At 48.4% G+C, this 22333-nt stretch overlaps 1 protein-coding gene across 4 annotated transcripts in view; it reads left to right on the top strand.

Annotated features, from left to right (window-relative positions):
* LOC306656725 (dynein regulatory complex protein 11-like) overlaps positions 1–9490 on the top strand; it is a 68935-nt gene extending 59445 nt beyond the window's left edge. For all 4 annotated transcript variants that reach the window (XM_079132284.1, XM_079132281.1, XM_079132282.1 and 1 more), the window contains 2 exons: positions 3132–3370; positions 8964–9490. In XM_079132284.1, the coding sequence (XP_078988410.1) occupies positions 3132–3370; positions 8964–9083 (359 nt within the window). In that variant the 3' untranslated portion in view covers positions 9084–9490. The remainder of the gene's footprint in view (positions 1–3131; positions 3371–8963) is intronic.
* The last annotated feature ends 12843 nt before the right edge of the window (positions 9491–22333 follow it).

Raw genomic sequence — 22333 nt, 5'->3', positions numbered from 1 at the left:
TCATAACTGGGCCATCGCTGGGCCATCTGTCTGCTAGCAGCAGAGCTCTGGAGGCGCATAGAAACGCTCGTCAAATCCCTGCAGGCTGTTGGCGGCGAGTGACAGTGCCAGGGTCCCAGCCAGCCCGAGGCTCCAGTCCTTAAGCTTCACACATAGGATCCAGCGTCCACCTCCTTCCCCCAGATCAAGCTGTCTCTGCACAGAAAACCCACCTCCCGGGTTGATTAATGCCTCATCAGGTCCTCAGAAATCCTCGGGCTGCCCGCTCCATGTTCCTAATGCTTGCCTCCCGTGCCTCTTCCCTGGGGCCTGTCTGGCTAATCGCCCAATTCATCACGGGCCCCACCGGGCCTGGCATCTGATGGGATGAGTCCAGCCTGTGTCTTCAGGGTTTTCCAGGATTCGAGGCGTCAGAGGGCCAGGGGCTCACCCAATCATATCGCTCACTTTTCCCGCTTTCTTGAGATCTTATGTTAAGTGAACTTTGAGATATTCTGTCGGGTTGGGCACCAGTCAGCATGGAATCAATTGGAATCAAAAGCAGATGGAGAGAAGCCAAAGACCAGGTTCTTCTCGGTCTGAAGAAGAGAAAGGGAATGTAGATTGGTCTGAAGAACCGAGAGGTCCTCTGCCTCTGAGAGAGGAAGTGGAACAGCCCTCAGCCCAGAGGCCCCACTGCCTTCAGCAGTGCCCAGCCCTGCCGGGTCTGGCCACACGCTCGCTGTGGGTCCCCACCTGCACTCCCAGACAGACTGGTAGCCCTGGCTCCAGCTCTCTGTGCTGGGCCTCCTGTGTCAGCCACACCTTCCACACCGAGACTCACTCCACACCAGGCCCCAGAGCTGCTGCTGTCAAGAGCCTGGGCAAGGTGGCCTTGTAAAGTCATCGACGCAGTTCTTTAAGAGGCTGACAATCAAGTCTGTCCACCATGAGAAGGAGGTCCAACCTGGCCCCTTCTCAGGTCATGAGATAGCTAGGGACCCATGGCCAGCTGTAACTGCACCTCCACTCCAGCAGCCCTGATCTCTGGAGAGTCATCAGTGACCATGCACGCTGCCCCAGACACTGGGTCCCGTTGCTAGTGACCTTCACGTGCACAGATTGCTTTTGTTGGACGGTGGCATGATTTGGGCAGGAACTTCCAGGGCTGTGACTATTGCCAGTCAACAGGGCAGCAGGGAACAGAGTTGGGCCTCTGCTGTGGGGTCACCTGGCCCTCCCTGCTTGCCCCCTGATGGTTCCACTTCAAGGCACAGGCAGAAATTCCATCACTGCACAGCGGGACTACAACCACCCTGACTGCCACCTCAGGTGCCAACTTCTTTAGCAGCTTCACCTGCACCTGTCATAAAGCATGTGCCCTCCAGAGTCACTTATAGGACTTGCTGGTGCCTTTGCAGAGTCTGGACAGAAGACACGCCAGTTGCAGGTCACGGTGTCGTCCAGTTGCTGTTGGCGTTTGCCATTGTTCCCATGGGTTGTACTTCTGGTTCTAACTCTCTGGCAATCATCCTTAGACAGGGATCACCCTCCCCTGCTCAACCTCTTTACACAAGTTTGCTCTGAAGCATTCTGCAGCTCATTTGGGGCTGTTGTTTATGACTGATGTTTCCATGAGGCTGGGAAGCACTAGCGAGAGGCACGATGACCAGTAGTGACTGCAGCAGCGGCGGCCACACAGCCGAGAACAGGCCCTGGCACGCAGCCGGCGCCCTTCAGGTGCCCGCACACAGCTGCCCTGCGTCCCCGAGGCACTGGGAGCAGCCCTTCCCCTCCTCTCCTGCAGATGGGACTCATTCCAGCTCAAGCTCAAATGGACTCTAAGAAGTAGCGGTGCCGTTGGGGGCTTGACTGAAAGCACCCGTGGGGGGCCCCCGGGAGCCCTGTGGGCCTCACTGCAGGGCTCCAAACCCTGATGCCTGACCTGCCACAGCTCGGGGAAACAGGCAGGCCCCTGGGGACACTGGTCCTTACCAGCAAATCAGCTCCCCCACAGAACCAAGGACCCCACCCAAGAGGACAGTGGAGGTCAATTGCTGGGTAACTCAGCTCCCAAAGCAGTGCTCTCTGAAGTGACTCCGGGCATGTTGCAAACCGTCTCAATCCTTTACAGTAGTAAGTGCCCCTTTTCCTGTCATCAGCCATCTCGGCTCAGTGGATTTGGACTCGGCACCACTGAACGAATGCAGAACTAACCCCTTGACCACACCTGACAATGCTAGGTTGTACAGTAACGGTTACTTTTTAAAAAGAATGCTTCCCACATTCCTCAAAGAAAGTGAGAATGCTCTAGAAACGTGTGACCAGATTGTCCTGACCCTGAGTCAGACAGCCTGAGTGCCTTCTCCTGTCCTTGTCTGGAGACGGCCAGTCGGTCCCTTCCGTGTGCTCTCTCAACAGAATGGACTTTGTTCTCCAAATGTAATATTCATTTAAATGTTGCATGAGAGTTCATTCAGTCTCCAAAGTAAGCATCAAAACTTATTTCACAATTCATTTGCACAACCTCCTGTGCTCTGGGAGAAATCTCTGCCTTACCCCAGGTCCCATCCATCAGGCACTGTCAATCAACCACCTATATTTATGGCTGTTGGTCAGAGAGAATAGGGTCAAACTGCTCCACCTAATCCAATAATCCACCTAATCCAATGTATAATATTATACAGAGTCTTGCAGTAGCTAGTGAAGATCACAATGTGAATTCTAATCCAGTTGTGCAAATAATATAAGAAATGAACTTTATAACTAAAAAAAAAAGATGTTAAACTACTTATCCAAATGCTTTGGAAAATATCTAATCTGATGAACTGAGATGCCACATACACCCCATGTGAATTTCCAGTTCTGAAAGCTCTTCAGCATCTGTACAGATGTTGCATTAAAACTATTCTGGTTTAATTTTTTCTTGTCTATTTGCAATGGACACGATCTATAGACCTCAGGGTCCCGTAAGGGCAGAGTCTCCAGAGGAAAGTGTTCAGTTGTCTGCTCGTTTGAATGACTTGTAAATGGGGGTTGACTCCTGGCGTGTCCTTTCTGGTGAGCTGAGGTTTGGGGAGAGTGGGGCCAGCACTGCTTCTCCGTGGTAACTCTTGCTCTCTGTGTCTTTCCCACCATCTTGGATGCAACAGTTTTGTGGAAACAAATCATTCAGCGCAACGGTGGAGTCCTAACCAAAGCCTTGAACATCAGCTGCTTAGCAAAGGTCACCGATGGCTTCACCCAAGGACACATAGTCAAAGTGGTTAAAAGTGTGCTCACAGACCGCAGAATCCGGCAACAGTATCATAAGCCACTCACCCCGGTGGAGTTCATCCCGCTGATAGCCAGCATGAACCCCGTGTACAAAGAGGAAGAAGAGTGCTTTAAGGTAAATGCAACACCTCAGGCCAAGGCCAGGGCAAGCACTGCTTAAGTGACCCCCTCTCTCCGATGTGCCGGGTTTCGTGAACTTGAACTCTGCCACATATAGTGAAATTTGGAAATGTGACATTTTTGGATCACAGAATCCTTTGAGCCTTAGTAATAAAGCATCTATTTCCAAATTTTAGGAAAAACATGCTCTGTGACCATATAAATTAACAGTCAAATTGCAGAATTGAATAGCAGCTTCAAAACCACTGGATTCTCTCTCTCTCCCCACCTCTCTGTCTCTCACACATATACACGCCCTTATCTTGTTTTTCCCCTTTTACTTCATATTATGGAATAAGTTTTGCATGGGGAAAACTGTCCCTAAATAGCATGTTTCAAGCTAAAGTCATCTGACCATAGACTTGCCATGGTGTACTTCAGTTTTCAGTTTTCAGTGTACTCGAAATAGGAAATCACAAGGAACTCAGCAAAATTTAGTACTCAAACTTCTGAGCACATTCTGACATGTTCAGAGAATTCTTTAGGTCTGGAGGAAAGTTTGAGACTCTGTTCCAACTCCTCTTTGACAGGAGGACACAAAGTTCTGAGAGTCTTGTTCCTTGTCCTTCATGAAGTGGGTCCAAGGCCCAAACAAAGTGGCCTTGTCCCTGCCACCTGGGCCACACCTCCAATGCTGCTGGCTGCCCCCTACCTCAAAATGAACACAGTTGTGTCCCCTCTCTGCATCTGAGGTAGTTTCCTTAGCCAACTGGGACAAAAGAGGAAAATTAAATCCATGCAATCGAAGGTCAGCACAGTATCGGCCACACCGTCACCAAAGGGAGAAATGAAATCCTCATCCAAGCCTCTGGTCCCTGGGAGCTCGCTTATGATGAGGACAGACTCGGCCCCTCCACAGTGCATCACTCTTCCACCGAGTCTAAGGCGACTTCCTTTCTGGCTTGCCCCAGTGCTGAAGTGGAAGGGAGAAGCAGCCACAGTAATGACGCCCTGGCACATGGTGTGGCATGGGGTTGGTGAGCTTCCCTGGTAAGGTCCAGATACGGAATACTTCTGCCACGCAGCCCCTGTTGCAGCCGTTCGACGCTGCACCACGGAGCAAAGGCACCCTTTCACAGAATGTAAGTGCATGCACCTGGCGGGGTGCCAATAAAACTTTATTTGCAAGAAGAGACAACAAACCCGATTTTGCCAACCCCACTCTAGCAAAACTAAAAAAGAGATTTTTAACTCCATCGGAGTGTTTGCCAAGTATCTGAATTGATACTCTGTTATTTAACTGCTTAAATCGGCATTGTTTAATTGAACTGTTTAAATTTTGTTCATATTAATCGCAAATATCCACCCTCTCCTAATGATACATTCTTTTCTGAACTCTTACACTTCTCTCTCCTTTCTAAAATATGGATTTCTCCTTATTTTGAGGAGTTGGCTTGAGGGTGTTGAAGCCCAAAGCTGGTTTTCTGTGACAGGTGTTTGAGGCTGACCATGCTATTCAAGAACAGGAAGCATTACATCGTACCACCTGGGATAAGTGCGTGTGCTACTCAGGCCCATTTTTGGTGGATTCAGTCACTATTCATTTTTTTAAAGGAGCCAAATCATTTTCCCACCGTGACTCAGTATCCCCCACCAATACCCCCTTCCACTGTGGCCCCAGGCTAGTGCCTGCCCTGAGTCAGTGCTCAGTACATTTGTTAGTGACATGTTCGTTGAGCAGAAGGACAGGTGGAATGACACCTGTGCAGTCCTGGCTAACGTGTGGCTGCCACTCTGGCTGCCCACGGTCGTTGGCCCTGAGCAAGTTTACTTAATCGTGCTTCCGAGATCTTGCAGCTTCTCCAGTCACATTCAACCCTGATCCATGAACGTGATGAGGAAAATATTCAGTGGCAATGCTACAGAGTCACAGTAAAGTCACCCATTGCGTCCTGACTGCTTCTTGTTGGCCGGACACTGTTCTGCAAGTGAGGAGCCAGAGCCATGGGGAGGTGTGGTAGGCAGAACAATGGCCTTGGGGACAGCTGCATCCTAGCCCCTGAGCCAGCAAATGTGCTGCTTGACATGGCAAAGGGGAAGTCGGTGTGCCGTTCAGCTGACCCCAAGATAAACAGAGTGCAGTGATTATCCCAGGGAGTCCATTGTAAGAGGGAAAGTGGAAGAAGAACTCAGAAGAGACCAGAGAGACTCCCAGTAGCCCAGCGTTGTTCTCTGCAGATGGAGGCAGGATCACAGGTCAGAACAGATGGTCTCTGGAAGCTGCAGAAAGCAAGCGATCAGAGTCTCACCCAGGAAGGGACACAGCTCAGTTGTAGCCCTGTGAGAGCCCTTTCAGACCTCCAACCTAAATGTGTTGTTTTAAGCCACTAATTTTGAATTATTTGCTACAGTGTCTACAAAAAGAAAAATGCAAGAGGCAAAGTTACTTGTTATAAGTCACATAGCACAAGGATGGCAAAGCTAAAATTAATACCGTCCTCCAAAACCAATTTTAGTAACTGCATTCTATCCTGTGTGTCTATAAATTAAGAGCTCCTCACTCTACATGCTTGGTCACCTTACCTTATAATAAAAACAGAGCCAAGGCTAAAAGAAGGAGGAGGGAATCCCCAGGTCCTAGAAACAAGGATAAATCTCAAAGACAAGAACAAGACAAGTGAGCTAATGCACTGGTGACCCAGGGGAGCCCAAGGTACAAATGCAATGGTCTTTAGCCCAGCTCGTGGGAAAGCAGGAAGACCCAACGGTGGGCCACTTAAGAGGCAGCATGATGGGCTTGTGACCTTGTCAGGGCTCTACAAGAGGAACAGAGGTATTCCACACAAAGTCAAACTCTGCTTGTACCTTGCACATCAGGTTCCAAATTTATACAATCTCCATGGAGCCAGAATCCCATGTTGAAATATAACACATGTTAAAAAAATGATATATAATTAAAAACCCCAAAGTCACATCAGAAACAAATATAAAAACTATTCTGTATGGAAATTTATCCAAGTTAAGGAACATTTTATTTCTTTAGGAAATATTACCCTTGTTAAAAATAATCTTATAATTTTAAAAATTATGGAAATTTTTTTTTAAAAAACAAGGATGTAGCACACTGTGAGGAGAGTTAGCATATAAAAATGACAGAATTAGCACTACCAAGAACCCAAGATAATAGAACATTCTTAAAGAGAGTATATGTCAAGTACTTTTAAATTATTAAAGACCAGAAATATTATGGGGGAAGAGGACAGAAAAACTTGAAAAAGAACTGAATAGAAGTCTGATAGAGAACAAATATAAAAGCTCAATGAATGGGTTATCTAACACAGCTAAAGAGAAAATACAGGAACTAGAAAGGAGAGCAAAAGAAATTTGTAGATGTTCAGAGACGGAGTTCGCTAAGGGTGAGGACAAACGACACCTACCTTGTCTACCTTACCCAGGGCACTTACTCAGGAGTTGGAGATCAAGCTCTGAAGGCACGGATCTAATTTTATTTAGGGGTGCACAGGACATATATAGGCACATTATCCAATCAGTTAACACACTTGTTAAAGTATAACAGAGTCAGCCTATAGGTGAACTATGCCTATAGTTCTATAGAGAGAGAGGGTCGAGGTAGTGCCAAAAACCAAGCATGCCTAAGTAATTCTGCCCAGCATCAGGTCTAAGACAAAGGACTGGGGAATGGCAAGCTCCTGCACACAGCATGAGGCAAGGCAGTGCGGGCGAGCTCACATCACAACTTGCTGGGATGCTTGACAGAACGAGGCCTCCCCTCAGCTCTAGCTCAGCCTCAGCAACTGCAAAGACCTTCATTCCATGGCGAGTCTTTACCATGACCTCAGTTTCTCTGTCCAGACCGTTTGGCTTACTGAGACCATGGTGTCGGTGACTGCTGTCAGATAAGTTGAGGAATGTTCCCTACAGGAATTTGCCTAGGATGCAGCACAGAGGAAAAAAGACGATGAACATAGAGAGACTGAGAGTCACAGGAGACTGTGACATGAGGATGCCTGTTGTTTTTTTGATTCCCCAGCAGCACCAAGGAGAGCAAACTTCAAAATATCAATACAAGAACTGGTTCTGTGCTGGGTGTAGAAGGAATCACACAACTACCAGGGAGGCAGGAACAAGGGAAGAGAGACAGAGACCAGAACAAGCATCCCACCCAATGATCCTGAGATCAAGATTTTAAATGTCTTAGGGAATCCAAAGAGAAAGCTTATAAAGGAAAGGTACAGTTGCTAATATTAAATGGCAAAAACGAGAACAGCACAAACCCTAGAATAGCTATGGCCAAAGAGCAGAATAGTGGACTGGAAGGTGGTCCTGGGGAGTTCCCTCAGAAGACAGCACAGGAAAACAAAAAGATGAAAATCCAGAATAGCAAATCTACAGAGACATGTTGAAAGACATCAACATTCAGCAAATATAAGTTCTAGGAGAAAGGAATGCAAGAAATATCAGAAGAATAATCATTTAAAGAAATACATGCTGAGAATTTCCCTTAATTAAAAACATGAGTTTTCTGATTAAAAATAAACTCTAAGTAGTAATAAAGAAAAATCCATGCCAATATGCATGATTGAGAATCTAAGAACAAGATAACAAACCACTTAAAAGCTACAAGATTACCTACACAGAAACAGCAGTTGGGCAATCAGACATCTCTTTGACAGTAATAAATGCCAAAAAAAAAAAAAAAAAAAAAAAAAATCAGTGAAATGACTCCTACAAAGTGATGAGACTAGTAAGCTACTTAACATTGTACCCAGCTAAACTAGCACCCCAGAGACAGGAAAGAACAAAGTCAACTTAAGACAAATATCAGAGATCAGTTCCTGCTCAGAGCACTTCAGGGAACAATTTGGCAATAACAAAGGTGTTTGTCTCCTGTAACCCAGAAATCCAGTTCCAATGCATAAGCCCTACAGAAGTTCTCTCACAGGTATACAAAGGGGTGTGTATGAATTGTGGACTAAAAATCAAAAAAGAAAAAATGGCCTTCATGGCCACTAAAAGGAGAGTTGATAAATAACAAGTGGTATAATCATTCATGAAATGATATTATTGTAATATTTATAAACCAACATGTTTCTCAGGTTTCAAATGAAACGCTATCCAAGGCCAGTTGCGATCACCAAGTGCTTTGTTGGTATCTTGACTCCATTATATCTGCAACATTTTCCACAGAGTCCCACTCAGAGCATGTGAGTGCTCACACACGGCCAGCAGACGGCTCCTACGGGTCACTCAGGAACCAGGGTCCATTCCCATTACCAAGAAACCCGCATCTCAGGACACCATAATATTCCAGGAAAACATGTGCCTTAGTTGGAACGTGTTGTTGGTTACATTCAGCCGGCACTTCTCTGATACTGCGCATTCCTCAGGTAGAAGCTTCAGATCAGGCAGAGGTGCAGACTAGAAAGCCCAGTGAGAGGAGTTTGTGTTCAAATCCACTAAGTGCCCAAAGTGAATGGCTACCTGCTGCGACATCCTAGCCCTCTCGTCTTTGGATTTACGCGTGTTTGGTGGATTCATGTCATTCTGATCTTTTCCTAAGTATTTATTTTATTTTGATTTCATTTCAGAATTGGTATGCCAAAACCCCTCTGGGTAGAAAGCGAGTCTTGTCGTTGACAGTCGGGGGCAAAGAAAAGGAGATGGAGAAAGGGAAAAAGAAAGGGAAAAGGGGGAGAAAGAAAAAGTAATGCCTTTCCGAAGAGCCGTCCTTGAGACTCTTGGGGACAGTGACAGCCCCAGGTCTCCCAGAAGAAGACTCGCCACTGTCCACTGAAGAAGCCCCAAGGAGCAGCACCTTGGAAATGAGCGCACGCGGATGCCCCTGCCGGGCCTCGCTGGGTGCTGCTGAACCCCCAGTTGGCGGGGCACACGACACCATGCTCGTGATTGTCTCCTGATCTGCGTGAGGTTGGTCCCTAGATGGACTTCATTCTGCACACACTGTTCCAGTTGGATGTTTATCAGTACTAGCATCGAGTTCAGTAGAGAATATCCTCAGGGGACGGGCAGTAAAGCCGTGAGGGTATTTGTTTACGAGCCCACGTACACTGCACATTGTCTTTCACTTGTTTCAATAAATCAATTCTTTGCTCGGGGCATGTGTTCTGTCATGGAATGCAGCTGTTTCCTTGCCCAGCATCAGTGCTTTGCTTGCTGGCACTAAACGCCACCCTAGTAAACGTCTCCACCTCCTAATCTGAAGATGAGCCAGGGAAGAGCAAGGTCTCCCCTCCAGGGTGGGCCGGCCGGGGCTCTGTGGAAGCCTTAGATGCTAGTAGGCCAACACAGGAGGGAGAGCACACTGCAGAAAGAGGGTAAGTGCAGAGATCAGAAAGCCTAAATGAAGAACTTAAAAATGGTAGATAAGAAGATATTAAAGGGTGAAAAGGTAAGGGTTCAGGGAAATGTAAATTTTCTAAGAACAGAAAATGTTATCTGGTAGAAAATAGCAAGTAACCAACTAAACTGTTGAGGAAACATTCAGAGGAAGGAGAGTTAAATGGAGACGGGAGGGTTTCCTTTGCATGCTGGCTGGTGGGGACACTTCGCCTGGACTTCCAGAGGCCAAGGGACGTGGGGCCTGGGGAGGTAAAGCCCCTCCCCTGCATGCTGACACTTTGGGGCTTGCCACAGAGCCACCCCACAGACTGGGATCTGCCTCCAGGCTCTCCAGGACTCAGCAGCTCAGTCCACGGGCCCCCGAAGACCAACCATTTCCAGAGTGTCCTCTGCCCATGTCTGTGCACAACAGGCCAATGCCAGCAAGGACACGCAGAGCCCGTCACTGGTCTGTGCGCCCTGGACACATTCCACGCTCACCAGAAAGTACAGCTGCCCCTGAGTACCCACGGGCACTGGTTCCAGGAACCCACCCTCCTCCCCCAAAGGCCACCCAAATCCAAGGATGCGCAAGTGCCCTCCATACAATGGGTAGAATTTGCATATAACCTGCACACATCCCCGTGAAGACTTTGAATCATCTCACAATTACATAAAACACCTAATACAATGTAAGTGCTCTGCAAATAGCTGATACAGTGTATTGTTTGGAGATCAATGACAAGGAAAGAGAAGTTTAGATGTTCAGATGCGGGTTTTTTTCCAGATATTTTCAGTCTGTGGTTGGTGGGATCCCCACCCACACAACCTGTGGATGCAGGTGGTCTCCCACACATCCTGAGTCCATCTTCTTGAGAATCGCTGCCGTAGGGACCCAATCTGCCTTCCATTACCAAACTCATCCCCAGCTTCTGCACACTGATTTCCTCCTGCCAGCTTCAGGCCTGAGAGGTGGGTGGCCACCCCGTGACCTCACAGATGACAACCAATCTCCAGGTGACTCCACCCCATGCCCACCACTCACCCTGGGACGAAGACCCTTGCTCGTGACCAAAAGGAAAAAACTAAGGCTCTGGGGTCTGATGTTCTTCAACAAGTAATTGGCTGAGCACTGCAAAGAAATGAGAATTACACAGGTGAAAGGGAACGATTTTTTAAAATACCATTGAACTTGGACTTCAGCAACACACTTTTCCAGAACCCATACAAATCTGTGTTGTGAAAGTTTAATGAATAATAACCAAAGGACAGAAATTCACCGGGGGCCGTGTTTGTGGGCACCATCCAGTGGACTCGCCCTGGTGGTGGACACTCTGTGCTGTGCTCTCCTAGCAGGAACCTCTAGTCAGAGGCCAAAGGTGGCAGCTGAGCCCTTAAAGTGTGACTGGTGCACCTGCAGGGCTGTTGTTTAACTATACAGCCCCGTGTGGCTAGGGAGCTGCTGACCTGGACATGCAGCTGTGAGTGACATGAGTCTTGGAAGCTGGTAAGGCCGCCTGATAGCCTCCCCATGAGCCCACTCCCGCCCCAGCAAGTCATGCCCACGCTTGCCTCCTGCCCTTCCCAGTGGCGGCTTGTGCTCGGGTCCCACGTGGGGCCCTGAGCCCTGTCTGAACCTTGGAGAGCATCAGAGGGCTCCCCTCAGTGTCCGTGACCTTGGCTCTCCTGCGGGGCTTGGCAGCTGCAGGTGTGTGCTGCCAGGCACCACCCTGATGGGCGCCCTGTCATCACCGCACAGGGGCTTCCCGGTTTCACACGGCCTTCTGCTGGGCGTGGTGCTGGGGAAGGGACGTGCACACTTGCACTCACACACACACACACCTCCTTTTTACACGGAGGCAACAGGCCGCATGTCCTGCTCCACCTCCTCGCTCTGTGTGAGACTTCACCCTGAATGCTGCTTCATCCCAACACATTCAGACCTGCCTCACTCTCACTGCCTGCTTAGCATCCTGCTTCACGGCTGTGCGGTGACTCGTCTATCAGTCCGCTCTCGAGCAGGCGTTCGGATTATTTCCACCCGTTTGCCATTCCGTCCGTGCCGCAAGGCCCTTCTCCGTTCTTCATGGTATCCGCAGAAACATCTCCGAGGATATACTCCTCAAGGAGAAATTTCTGAGCCAAATCACTCGTGTGTTTTTCATCTGGGTCCAAGCTTGTCCTCCAGAGGGGTGAGCGTAGAAGAGGCGTGTTGCTCACGTCCTGTGGGATGCACCTGTCCTGTGGTCCTCCATGGAGCAGGTGGACCTGCTGGTGAACCAGCCAGCGATCCCTGTTAAGACCCACCCTACCTGGAGGGGCAAGCTGGGGTGCACAGAAACTCCTGTTTTGAACCACAGTGCAGTGGGTTGACCAGACAGCCCTCCTTATGCAGAAGGGACCAAGACAGTTGCCTGGGTGCAAGGGCAGAGGGGTGGCAGACAAAGGGACATGCTCTTCTCTGAGGTTCTGCTGGGGCCTGAGCTATTCCTGGGCCATTATGTGGCAATTAGCTCCTCTTGAGTGTGTTCTTAAGTGAAGGGGACAATAATTAATGTCATTAATCCTCATTAAGGGAGTGTTCTATGGAATGGAATCAGATTGACGTGGAAGATGGCCTCAGCAGCTGCACTCTCAGCCTGGCCTTAGGAGTGAGCAGGTCCCAGGTCCTGAACCAACACCTTTGGGGTGTCAACAAACACCTCAGTTCACACAGAGCAAGTTTAAAACACTGAGTGCTAAAGAACCTGTTTGTTCCCAGTACTGCAGTTTGGAAAACCAATGGGACCTGGTCCAAAATGTGCTCTCATCTGCCACTGCAGGCCCGGCGATCCCGACGCGCTAGGTCCAGCCCAGCAGGCCTTTCGGTGAGCACCTTCTCAATGCCAGGCAACTGCTGGGGTCAGGGTTGCAAAAGTGAGCAGCTCTACAGCCTTGTTGGTGGGGGAGACACTGATAAAATAAATGGTTGTTCAAATGAATGTGCAAAGCCAGATCCCTGCGATTCCTGGACCTGCCCCCGGGGGTTTAGAATTTGAGACTTTGTGACGGATGCCGGGTCTGTGTGAATCCTTAGCTCTTCATTTATATAAGGTCCCTGGCACATGGGATGCAGCCCTGAGAGTCTACAGCCTTATTGATGGCCCGTGGGGGCACTTCTCATGCTGGGCTCAGGAGGTCGTGCCTAGGGCCTGGGGAGGTGGAGAATCCTCCTCTGCATGCTGGTTTTGCTCTCAGATACCTGTCTCCTTGCTCCAGGCAATGAACCCAATTCCTCAACACACAAACAAGCCCAGCACCTCACTGCCAAGGGGTCACACGTCCTGGACACAGTCTGCAGCCATGCTGGAGCTGTCGAGCCAGGGCTCTGATGAACCACAGCCCAGCAGCAGCCCAGGGCACGCACGGAGCGTTTCCAATAGGTGTGCATTCAGGCCTCACCCTAGGGGGCAGGAGTGCGGGGGCTCCAGCTAGCACGAGCCTGCACTTGGTGCCATGCCCACAGGAGGCAGCCCTCAGGGACCAACACTAGCCAGTGGATCATTTCTGAGCACCCACGGTAGGCCCTGCGCAGCCACAGGGAGAGCTCCACATTCCTGAGATGGTCACCAGCACTGTGGCGGTGCAAAGACCAGCAGGCAGCTCCCGCCTTCTCATGGCCAGGGCAGTGGGTCCTGGAAGGACCTTTGCAGGTCCCCCCACTCCCATGTGAGACCCTTGCACACTGCACCTACTTCCTGGTTGGGGGCCACTTTGGGGGTCCAGTGCTCCTCTGCACACCCCTCCATGGACACCCCAGCTCCAGCTCTGGGTTCTTAGTGGCCTTGCCCCAACTCTTCCTCAGGCCCCACCCCAGAGGGGAAGAGGGTCATGGAATCCGAGAAGCACTTGGGCTGAGTGGGCTGGGTGGTTTCCCAAACAGCTGAGCAACCTGGAGCCAGTCCAGCTGCACACCTACAGCCACACGTAGGCCACATGCACACACACATGACAGACCATACGGTATGCACACATGCGCGCATATGACGTGCGTGAACATGTGTGACATTTGTGAACACACATGCACACATACAAACCACGCACACTACACACATACATGCCCCATACATATGCATGCATGCACATACAAATAGCCCACGCCGCTCACTACATGAATGCACACATACATGAGCACACACACAAAATACAGATACACATGCTTACACATATCTCAGACATACAGGGACATGCACACATTCACGCCTGCACACTCACGTGTGCACACACCCCTCACCCTCAGCCCTGAGCCTCCATTCCTGCAGGTGCCATGGCCTCGGGTTGCCTCGGAACTGCGGCAGGGACTGGCAGCAGTGGAAGGGGGCCTGGGCAGGTGCTCTGAGTGTGTTGACTGTTTACTCCTCTGCTCCGTTTGGGAAAACATCCTCTTCCTGCTGCCTGTGGGAGTCAGGGGACCCCAGCTGCAGCAGGAAAGGCTGACGCCGACACCCACAGATCCCAGCTGCACCTGAGAGCCGAGAGGCAGAAGGCCCACAGCTGCTGCCCAGGACAGCAGAGGGTCATGGTCACTCCAGGGCGTGATCACAGAGGTCAATGTGCTTCCAAGTCAAATGTGCTCCCCCCACCAGACCAGGAGCCCGACGGAAGAGCAGCCAGGAGCTGACCTTGGGATGGGGAGCCATTCTGGGGACCAGGGGAAGCCATGTTTCTTCCTGATTCATGAAATCCTGGGTGAACTCCATAAAGGTCCTCTCAGTTCCTGGGTGCTCAGGACAGAGCCTTCCCAATACAGGGGGTCTGCAGAGCCTTGACCCCGCGGCCCCCTGGCCACTAGTGATGAGAGGGGCGGGGCACATCCCAGTGGCCAATCTGCTGGCAGCAAGTCTTCCTCCTGGGAGATGCAGGTCTCACCATGAACGAAGTGACCTTCCGCACCTGGCATGCTTGCAGAGTTTGTGTTTGAGCCAGAGACCTCTCCGGACACAGGTTGGCACCGTCTCAGAGAACAGGGACAACACTTGCCTTGGATCTTAGCCGGCTGCCCACACAGCCCTCTGAGCTGGCCATTCCCCTCAGCAGGCCATGCTGGCCCCTGGAAGGTGGGCTGCTTCTGCCCCACCCAGGAGCCTGGGGGCTCCCGGCTCCCAAACCAGCTGCCTGCTGACCTCAGAGGCGCAGCTGATCTGTCCCAGCAGCAGCTCCCCCACCCCCACCTGCCACCATCTGCCTCACCCTGACTCACATTGCCTTGACCTTCACTCCACCCAAGATGGAATGTATCCGTGTTTTCCATTCTCTCCAAGCTGCCCTAGAATGTGAGTCACCCCACTGGCAGAGCTACTTTGCTTACTGTTGGATCCCCAGAGAGTAGAGCAGGCTGGCAATGGTAGGTGCTCATTCAGCCCTGGACAGACAGCAGGTAAGGCAAGGGAGACCCAGCTGCTGTTACCAGGGAATCTTAAGGGCTTAGTACAACAGAGGCTTCCCAGCAGAGAGGTCTTCTCCATGAGTTCATTCAGGACCCTGGGCCTGGCCCCTTCCAAGATCACCCTGGGCACCAAAAACCAGCCTCTAGGTTGGGGATGAGAGGCCGACAAGACAGGGAAAGGTTTGATGGGCAGGCCCACGATGTGTGCACAACATCTACACCACCTTGCTCACACATCGCACAGCGGCACCCAAGGGCAGGGAAGGGCAGGAACAGGCCTAGGCACATGCCAGCCTCCACCACAGATAGAAATAGGAACACCTGTCTGCAGCGTTCAGGTTGTGGATTCAAGTATACCTACCAGTTCAGGGAAATTCAGCATTTTCAAGCGAAGGTACCAAAAAACAAGCCGGTGTGCTGTCACACGCCTGTAATCCAGGGAACTCAGGGGGCTGAGGCAGGAGGACCGCAAGTTCAAGACCAGCCTGAGCAACTCAGCCAGACCCTGTCTCCAAATAAAATCTAAAGCAAGGCAGTAAGGATAGTTAGATAATAGATTAGATGGCTGCATAAATGATAGAGAGAGAGAGAGAGAGGCAGACAGATTCCCTCTGACAGTCCCATAATACTGCTCTCTCTCCAGCCCAAAAGGCTATTACAGACTCATGCCTTTGAAAGAAAAGTTTCCAATAGTCTTTTATAAAAATGTAAATATCCCTGAGAGGGATGTAAACATTGGCGCTTCTGCTGAGTCACAGTACAGAGAAGGGCTCAGCCCCTCCCCTGAGGCCTGGTCCTCCTGGTGACTTCCAGCCACCCAGGTAAACTGGACCTGGTTTGGAACTTTGTATCAGTGGAAGTAAACAGCAGGTGTTCTTTTATGTCTGGTTTTCTTTAAATCAAAATTATAATCGTGAGTCTCTTCCACATTCTTGTATGTAGCAGCGCGTCTTTCATTTTCATCTCAGAACAGGATTTCTTTGGTTTTGCTTTATTTATTTGTTTGTGGGCACGTTCTGATTTTTAAGTTTTTAAATTCTATTGGCACATTACGGGGATTTGTGAGAGCGGGATTCGCCGGGACTGCTCGTACAAGCTTGCAGCAATTTGGTCAGTTGCATTCCCAGGATGGTTCCCTTTCCCGCCCCTCTTCTCTCCCCTGATCTCCTTATCGACTCTACTGATTTCCCTTCTGTTTTCATGAGAGTCCCCTCTTTTTTCCCCTTTTCCTTTCCAGCTTCAGCATATGAAAGAAAACACAACCGTAACCTTACATTTAACAGGTTATTCTCTAGTGCCATCCATTTTCTGGCAGATGACATAATTTCATTTTTCTTTTTGGCTTGGTAGAACTCCACTGTGCGTACATACTGTGTGTGTGTGTGTGTGTGTGTGCGCGCGCGCGCCATGTTTTCCCATCCATTCATCCGTGCGTGGACACTGAAGCTGTTCACGGCAGTTGTGATCTGTGGGGCTCTAAACTTGGGTGTGCATGTGTCATGGGGGCATTACGACCTTAGGTCTTCAGGACAGACACTGAGGGCGGTGCCACTGGCTCCCAGGGTGGTTTCCTGCCCGGTGTCTGGGGCAGCCTGGATCCTGTGTAGCCGTCACATTGAGCCCTTCATTCTACAGTTGGTGGACCTCGGCTTGGGGCTGCTCTGGGTGCCGCTGCTGCGAGCATCCTGTGTCCGTGCACACGCAGGCGTGGCTGCTAGGGGTGCCCCTGTGAGGCCCACGGCCCACCTGGAGATCCCCACAGGTCGTGGGCAGGGCCACGTGGCTCACTGCCATCGCTGTCCCACTTGGCCCAGGCGGGCAGCGCCGCAGACTCACTGACAGGCAGCTCCCTGCATGGATCTGGTGGCCCTTCCGTGGCTGCCCACTCTGGCGTGGGTGAAGCGGCTCACACTCCGAGTTCCTTCTCCCTGATGACGGACCAGGTTGCCTCGTCCGTCAGCCTGCCCATTTGCCCAGTGAGCCTTTGGACTCGGTTTTACAAAATGCCTGTGAAGCCAATGGTCAGCTTTCCTCTTGGCCTACCTGACTCTTTCTCACCAATTTCAGATTCATTTCTAGAGAGAAGAGGCTGCAGGCACTCGGTTGCCCTGTGTCGCCCCATCCTTTCGCTCCTTGCGCAGTCTTGAGGTGTGGAAGCTCTTTATTGGCCACTTAGGCAATCAGCTCTTCCTTTGGGGGTACGGCTTTTTCTTGTGTCTTTGTCTGCCTCGCCATCCTGAGGTCAGTGTTGCTAGTCTGTGGTTTCACTTACCACATTTTTCTACCTGTTCACCTGGAATCCATTTTTGCTGATAGCCGAACCTTCATTTCTTAGCCATGAGTCAACGCAGTACCATTGATTGAAAAGCTTGTCCTCTGTCCTCTGCTGTGCAGAGCCCTGTGCCATTTAAACATTGTTCAAAAATAAGGATGAAAAGAGAAGCAAGTGTTGGTGTGTACCATGTCTTGCTTATGAATCCTGTACTCTGATACACTGTGGCTGACCGACCCTGTCTTGAGCACGGGAGCCTGTCAGGGGTTCTTTATTCTAATGTCCCCATCTTTTCTCTGAAGCGTCTTAGATAGGTTTGACCCTTTGCAGTTCTAAACAAATTTAGAATCAGCTTATTCATTTGCACCAAAAAAAAAAAAAAAATCTATTTTAATGTGTATCACTTTAAGCCTGAATCCACAAGAGTAATTTGAGAAGAACCAGCATCTTGGTGAGTTCTCCAGCCCTCAAAGTACCCTTTCCCAGCATTTGTCATGGCGTTTATAAGTTTTCTCAATGATTTAAATTTTATGATTTAATGTATAGATACATCTTTCCTTCAATTTATATCTTTGTTTTTAGATAATTTTACATGATAAATTATACTTTTGAAACTTTAGGCCTTTTTTACTGGTATGTAGAAGTAAGGTTGACTTTTTATATAGATTTTATATTCATTGACATGTTAACTTGCTATCTAATTTTTATTATCTGTCTATAGATTATTTGGATTTTTTAATGTTCTTAATCATATTCTCTTTGAATAATAACAGTTTATTTATTTGCACTAAATATTTCTTGCTTTATTTCACTGACTTGGTCCTTTAGTTACAATATTGAATAGAAATAAAATCAAACAGGGCTGGAGATATAGCTCAGTTGGTAGCACGCTTGCCTTGCAAGCACAAGGCCCTGGGTTCAATCCCCAGCACTGCAAAAAGAAGAGAAATAAAATCAAAGGGCTAGGGCTGTGGCTCACTGGAAGAGCACTTGCCCAGCACACATGAGGCCCTGGGGTCCCTCCCCAGTACTGTGAAAAAGGAAAGAAAGAATAATAGAAGGTCTTCTTGTTTATAATCTCAGCAAGAAAAATATTCACCATGTCACTATGAAGTGCAAAGTTTGACTAGATTTTCTGAAAATATAATTAATCATTCTAAAATATACTTTATCAGATTTATTGTGCTAAGAATTTTTACCATGCATGGATATATGGACTCATGTCAAGTGTTTTCACACCCATTGAGATGATCACACAACCTGTTCCTTCATCATCAAAACTGATTTAATCAAATAATTCTAATTGAATTTTCATTATTTATAATGAAATAATTATTTATTCAGATACTCATAAGAAATAATACAAAGAGATCTCCCCTAGGAGTCACTTTGCATAACTATAGTATCCCATTGATGCATTGTACTGATTTTACTCAGATTTCCTCAGTTTTATTGGTACTCATATTTGAGTGTTAAATTTTATGCAGTTTTGTCACCTGGGTATGTTTGTGTCTCTGTGACCACAGTTGAGATACAGTACAATCCCAACACTACAAGGATCCTTCACTTGGGCCTTTAGAACACACCCACTTACCTCCAGCTACCCCTTCTATATAACCCTGGGTAACCACCAATATGTCCTTCATTTCTAAAATTTCATAATACCCAGAATGTTGTATGAACAGACTAACACAGTTTGATGACTTTTGGGACTGGCTTTCTTCACTCAACAAAATCTCATGGAAATTACCCCAGATTATTTGTGTATCAGAGGTTCATGACCTTTTATTGCCCAATGGTGTTCCACGGTGTGGATGCACTGCAGCTGATTCATCCAGACATCGGATGAAGACGTGACAGTGTCAGTTGTTAGCTATTACACATAAAGCTGCTCTAAGAATTTGTGTACAGGGTTTTGTGTGAACATAAGTTTTCCAGTGAAAAACAGATAAATGCCCTCAAAGTGCAAGCTCCAAGTCTATGTATGTTCAACTTTTTAAGACCATCCCTGCTCTCTAGAAGAGCATGACCATTTTACACTTCCACCAGCAGTGTACTGGTTATCCAGTTTCTCCATATCCTCTTCAACATGTGGAATTGCTGCTATTTCCTTTTTTAGCCCTTCTGATAGTGGTGTAATAACTGGCTTTTGAGAACTAAATAAGTCCTTCTTTTTCAACAAAGTGGCACTTTTGATGGGTCATCTTTTTTATGCATCATTTTATTTCATTTGGTAACATTTTGCTTAGAATGTTGCTGTGGCCCCATCTCTCAGCCATTACTGTTAATTCAGGAAAGCACCAGCGAAGGACAATGGGGGATTGAGAAAAGACAAATAGACACACATAGAGAAAAAGCTGAGGCCAGGTGGGACGTCGCCCTCTGATGGAGGATGATGACTCAGACCTAGTACAGCACGTTTATTATATAGGTTTCATCATCCAAAGGTTATTTGTGGGAAAGTTTCAGCAAAGCAGGCAATCTGAAGGATGCAGGACTGGCAAGACTTTAGGGTTATCTTGTTATGCTCATAATTCTCTATCCTTGGGAGTTGGTGCCTGACCTCAAGGTCCAGACTAATACCACTCTGCACCTTTGCACAGTCTCCTCACCGTAGCACCTGGGCCATCTGGACCTGCACCTTTGCCCAGGAAGTTCCAGGACAGCACAGCCACGAGGCAGTCAGAGAGACCTTGATTCAAGTCACCGCTTTCTGCAGAATATTGCATGTATTCTTACATGAAACTGTTCTATGATTTTCTTCTCTTGTAATACTCTTATTGGACTTTCATATCTAGATCTCATACAATCAGTTGTAAGTGTTCTTTTTTTTGCAAGGATTTGTGTAAGATAAACATTTTATTTCCTTTAGAGGTTGGTAACTTGGACAGGTGAATATGTTTGCAGAATATATATTTCTTTGTAGAAAGGATCCTAATTTCCAATTTAATTTCTTTAATGCATTATAAGGTTTCAGATTTTCTATTTCTTCTAGTGTCAGTTTTGGTAAACTGCATTTTTTAAAGGAACTTGTTTATCTAGATTTTCACATTTTTAGCAGAAAGTTATTTGCAGTCTCCTCATTATTTTTATTGTCTGTGAGACCTGAAAGGGTTCCTATTGTCAATTCTTGAAGTTATTGTGCCTTTTCTCTTTTCTCTTGATTGGTGTCATCAGGGCTTTATCTTTTTAAAAAAAAAATGTTCAAAGAGCCAGGTTTTGGTTTTGATGACTGTCTCCATTGCAATATTTTGACTTTATTCACTTCTGTTCTTTATTATATCTTGCCTTCTACACTTTTTATGATTTAATCTGGTCTTCTTTTTCTGATTCCTGGAGAACAGATACTCACTGATGCTTAGTTCGTCTGCTTTTCAGTACATTCATTAAGACTATAAACTGTTCTCTGAGAATCTCTTTCTTGATCGTCATCAAGACTGAAAACAGCAGCTCCCAGTGTGAAATGGGACCCACAGAAAGCATTTCAGGGTGTGCACAGGTGCGCATGGCGTTGGGAGGGCATATGTGAAGGTCGGCAGGACCTCTAGACAGGGAGGTTGTGAGCATGCTAGTTTCTTTATTACTTTCTGAATTTTGTTGGGCTTTGTTCACTTAGTGTGTGCCATATTCACAATTTGAATAAAATATACATTTTAAGAACTGTGCTTCACACATGCAAATTAAAAGAATGAGATCACAAACTAGAAACAGAGGCGTGGGCCACCATGATACTGTGATTTTGAAAGCACAGTGGAACCAAAAAAAAAAAAAAGTCTTTTAAAGTCCCATGAATCTAACAGCTGTAGCAAAGAGAATCTAGTAGTGCCTCATTCCCGTTTTGAATTTGAATCTTAACTTTTGTACCAAACCTTATCTCCCTATGTCCTTGAAGAGCACTGCTGCCATCCCAAGTTCTGTTTTTAAAACCAGGTAACCAGTCAGGCTTTGGAAAGTGTGGGTTTTAAGGAATCAGTTGATGACGAGACACAGGAAATGAACACGACTTTACTTAGCTGGACACTGGCCTAGGAAGCACGGGGACATGATCACCTTAAAATATCTACAGGGTAGAAACACTAGAAGACAGGAAGTGGAGAAGAGGGCCACACAGTTTACCCCAGGAAACCCGCCTGCATCCTCAGTGGCCCTGCCTGGCATCAGGTCACACGTCAAGGCCGATGACAGTGTCCTGTCGTGCATTCATCTCTCAGACCAGGTCCAGAACCACACGCCCACCCTGCTGCCACACCCAGAGTCCTGCCACCTGGCTTCTTTAGTTCTCTGTGCTGTCTTGACCCTGAGCCCGGGACATACTATGGCTTAATGGTGCCACCCTCTCTGGCCACAGTGGCCCAGGACCCTAGGAGAGCCAGAGCACTAGATGAAGAGCTGGGTCCTTTAGACCAGGCCTGGAGAAACATGGCCAGAACAATACAGGGCAGATGCAGACACAAGGCTCACACTGTTCGTGAGGGCCAGAAATCAGGGGCACAGGAGAATGGGACTTGTGCAGAGCCCACTCCGAGGCCACCTGGTGGAGGCGAGGCAGGGGGCCCACGGCTCCAGGCAGATGCGCTCATGTACAGTGCATTCCCAAAGCTCCCAACACTTCCACCTAGGACATGACGCCCAGCTGGCCACTTTCGGAACCTTTCACTCAGTGAGATGTGACACTTCCCCACCACAGGCCAGGATCCAGGGTATACAGGCTCAGGGGGTGTGGAGACCTCCCTGTGTGGTGGTGAGGCAGAGCCAGGCCTGGGCGGACACCACCCTGACCCCAGGGTCTCCACAGGGCACACGTATGGTGACGGGCCCAGCCCAGCTCTCTGCCCAGGAACTGAGACCCAGGCTCACGGAGCACAGCCCGTCACCCCACAGGTGGGACCAGTGCTGACTCAAGCAGCCATGGCAGAGACGTC

This window comes from Sciurus vulgaris, assembly GCF_902686455.1.
Source record: "Sciurus vulgaris genome assembly, chromosome: 3".
NCBI lineage: Eukaryota > Metazoa > Chordata > Mammalia > Rodentia > Sciuridae > Sciurus > Sciurus vulgaris.
Note: the sequence above shows the minus strand (reverse complement) of the source record. Positions and strands in the feature narration are given on the sequence as shown.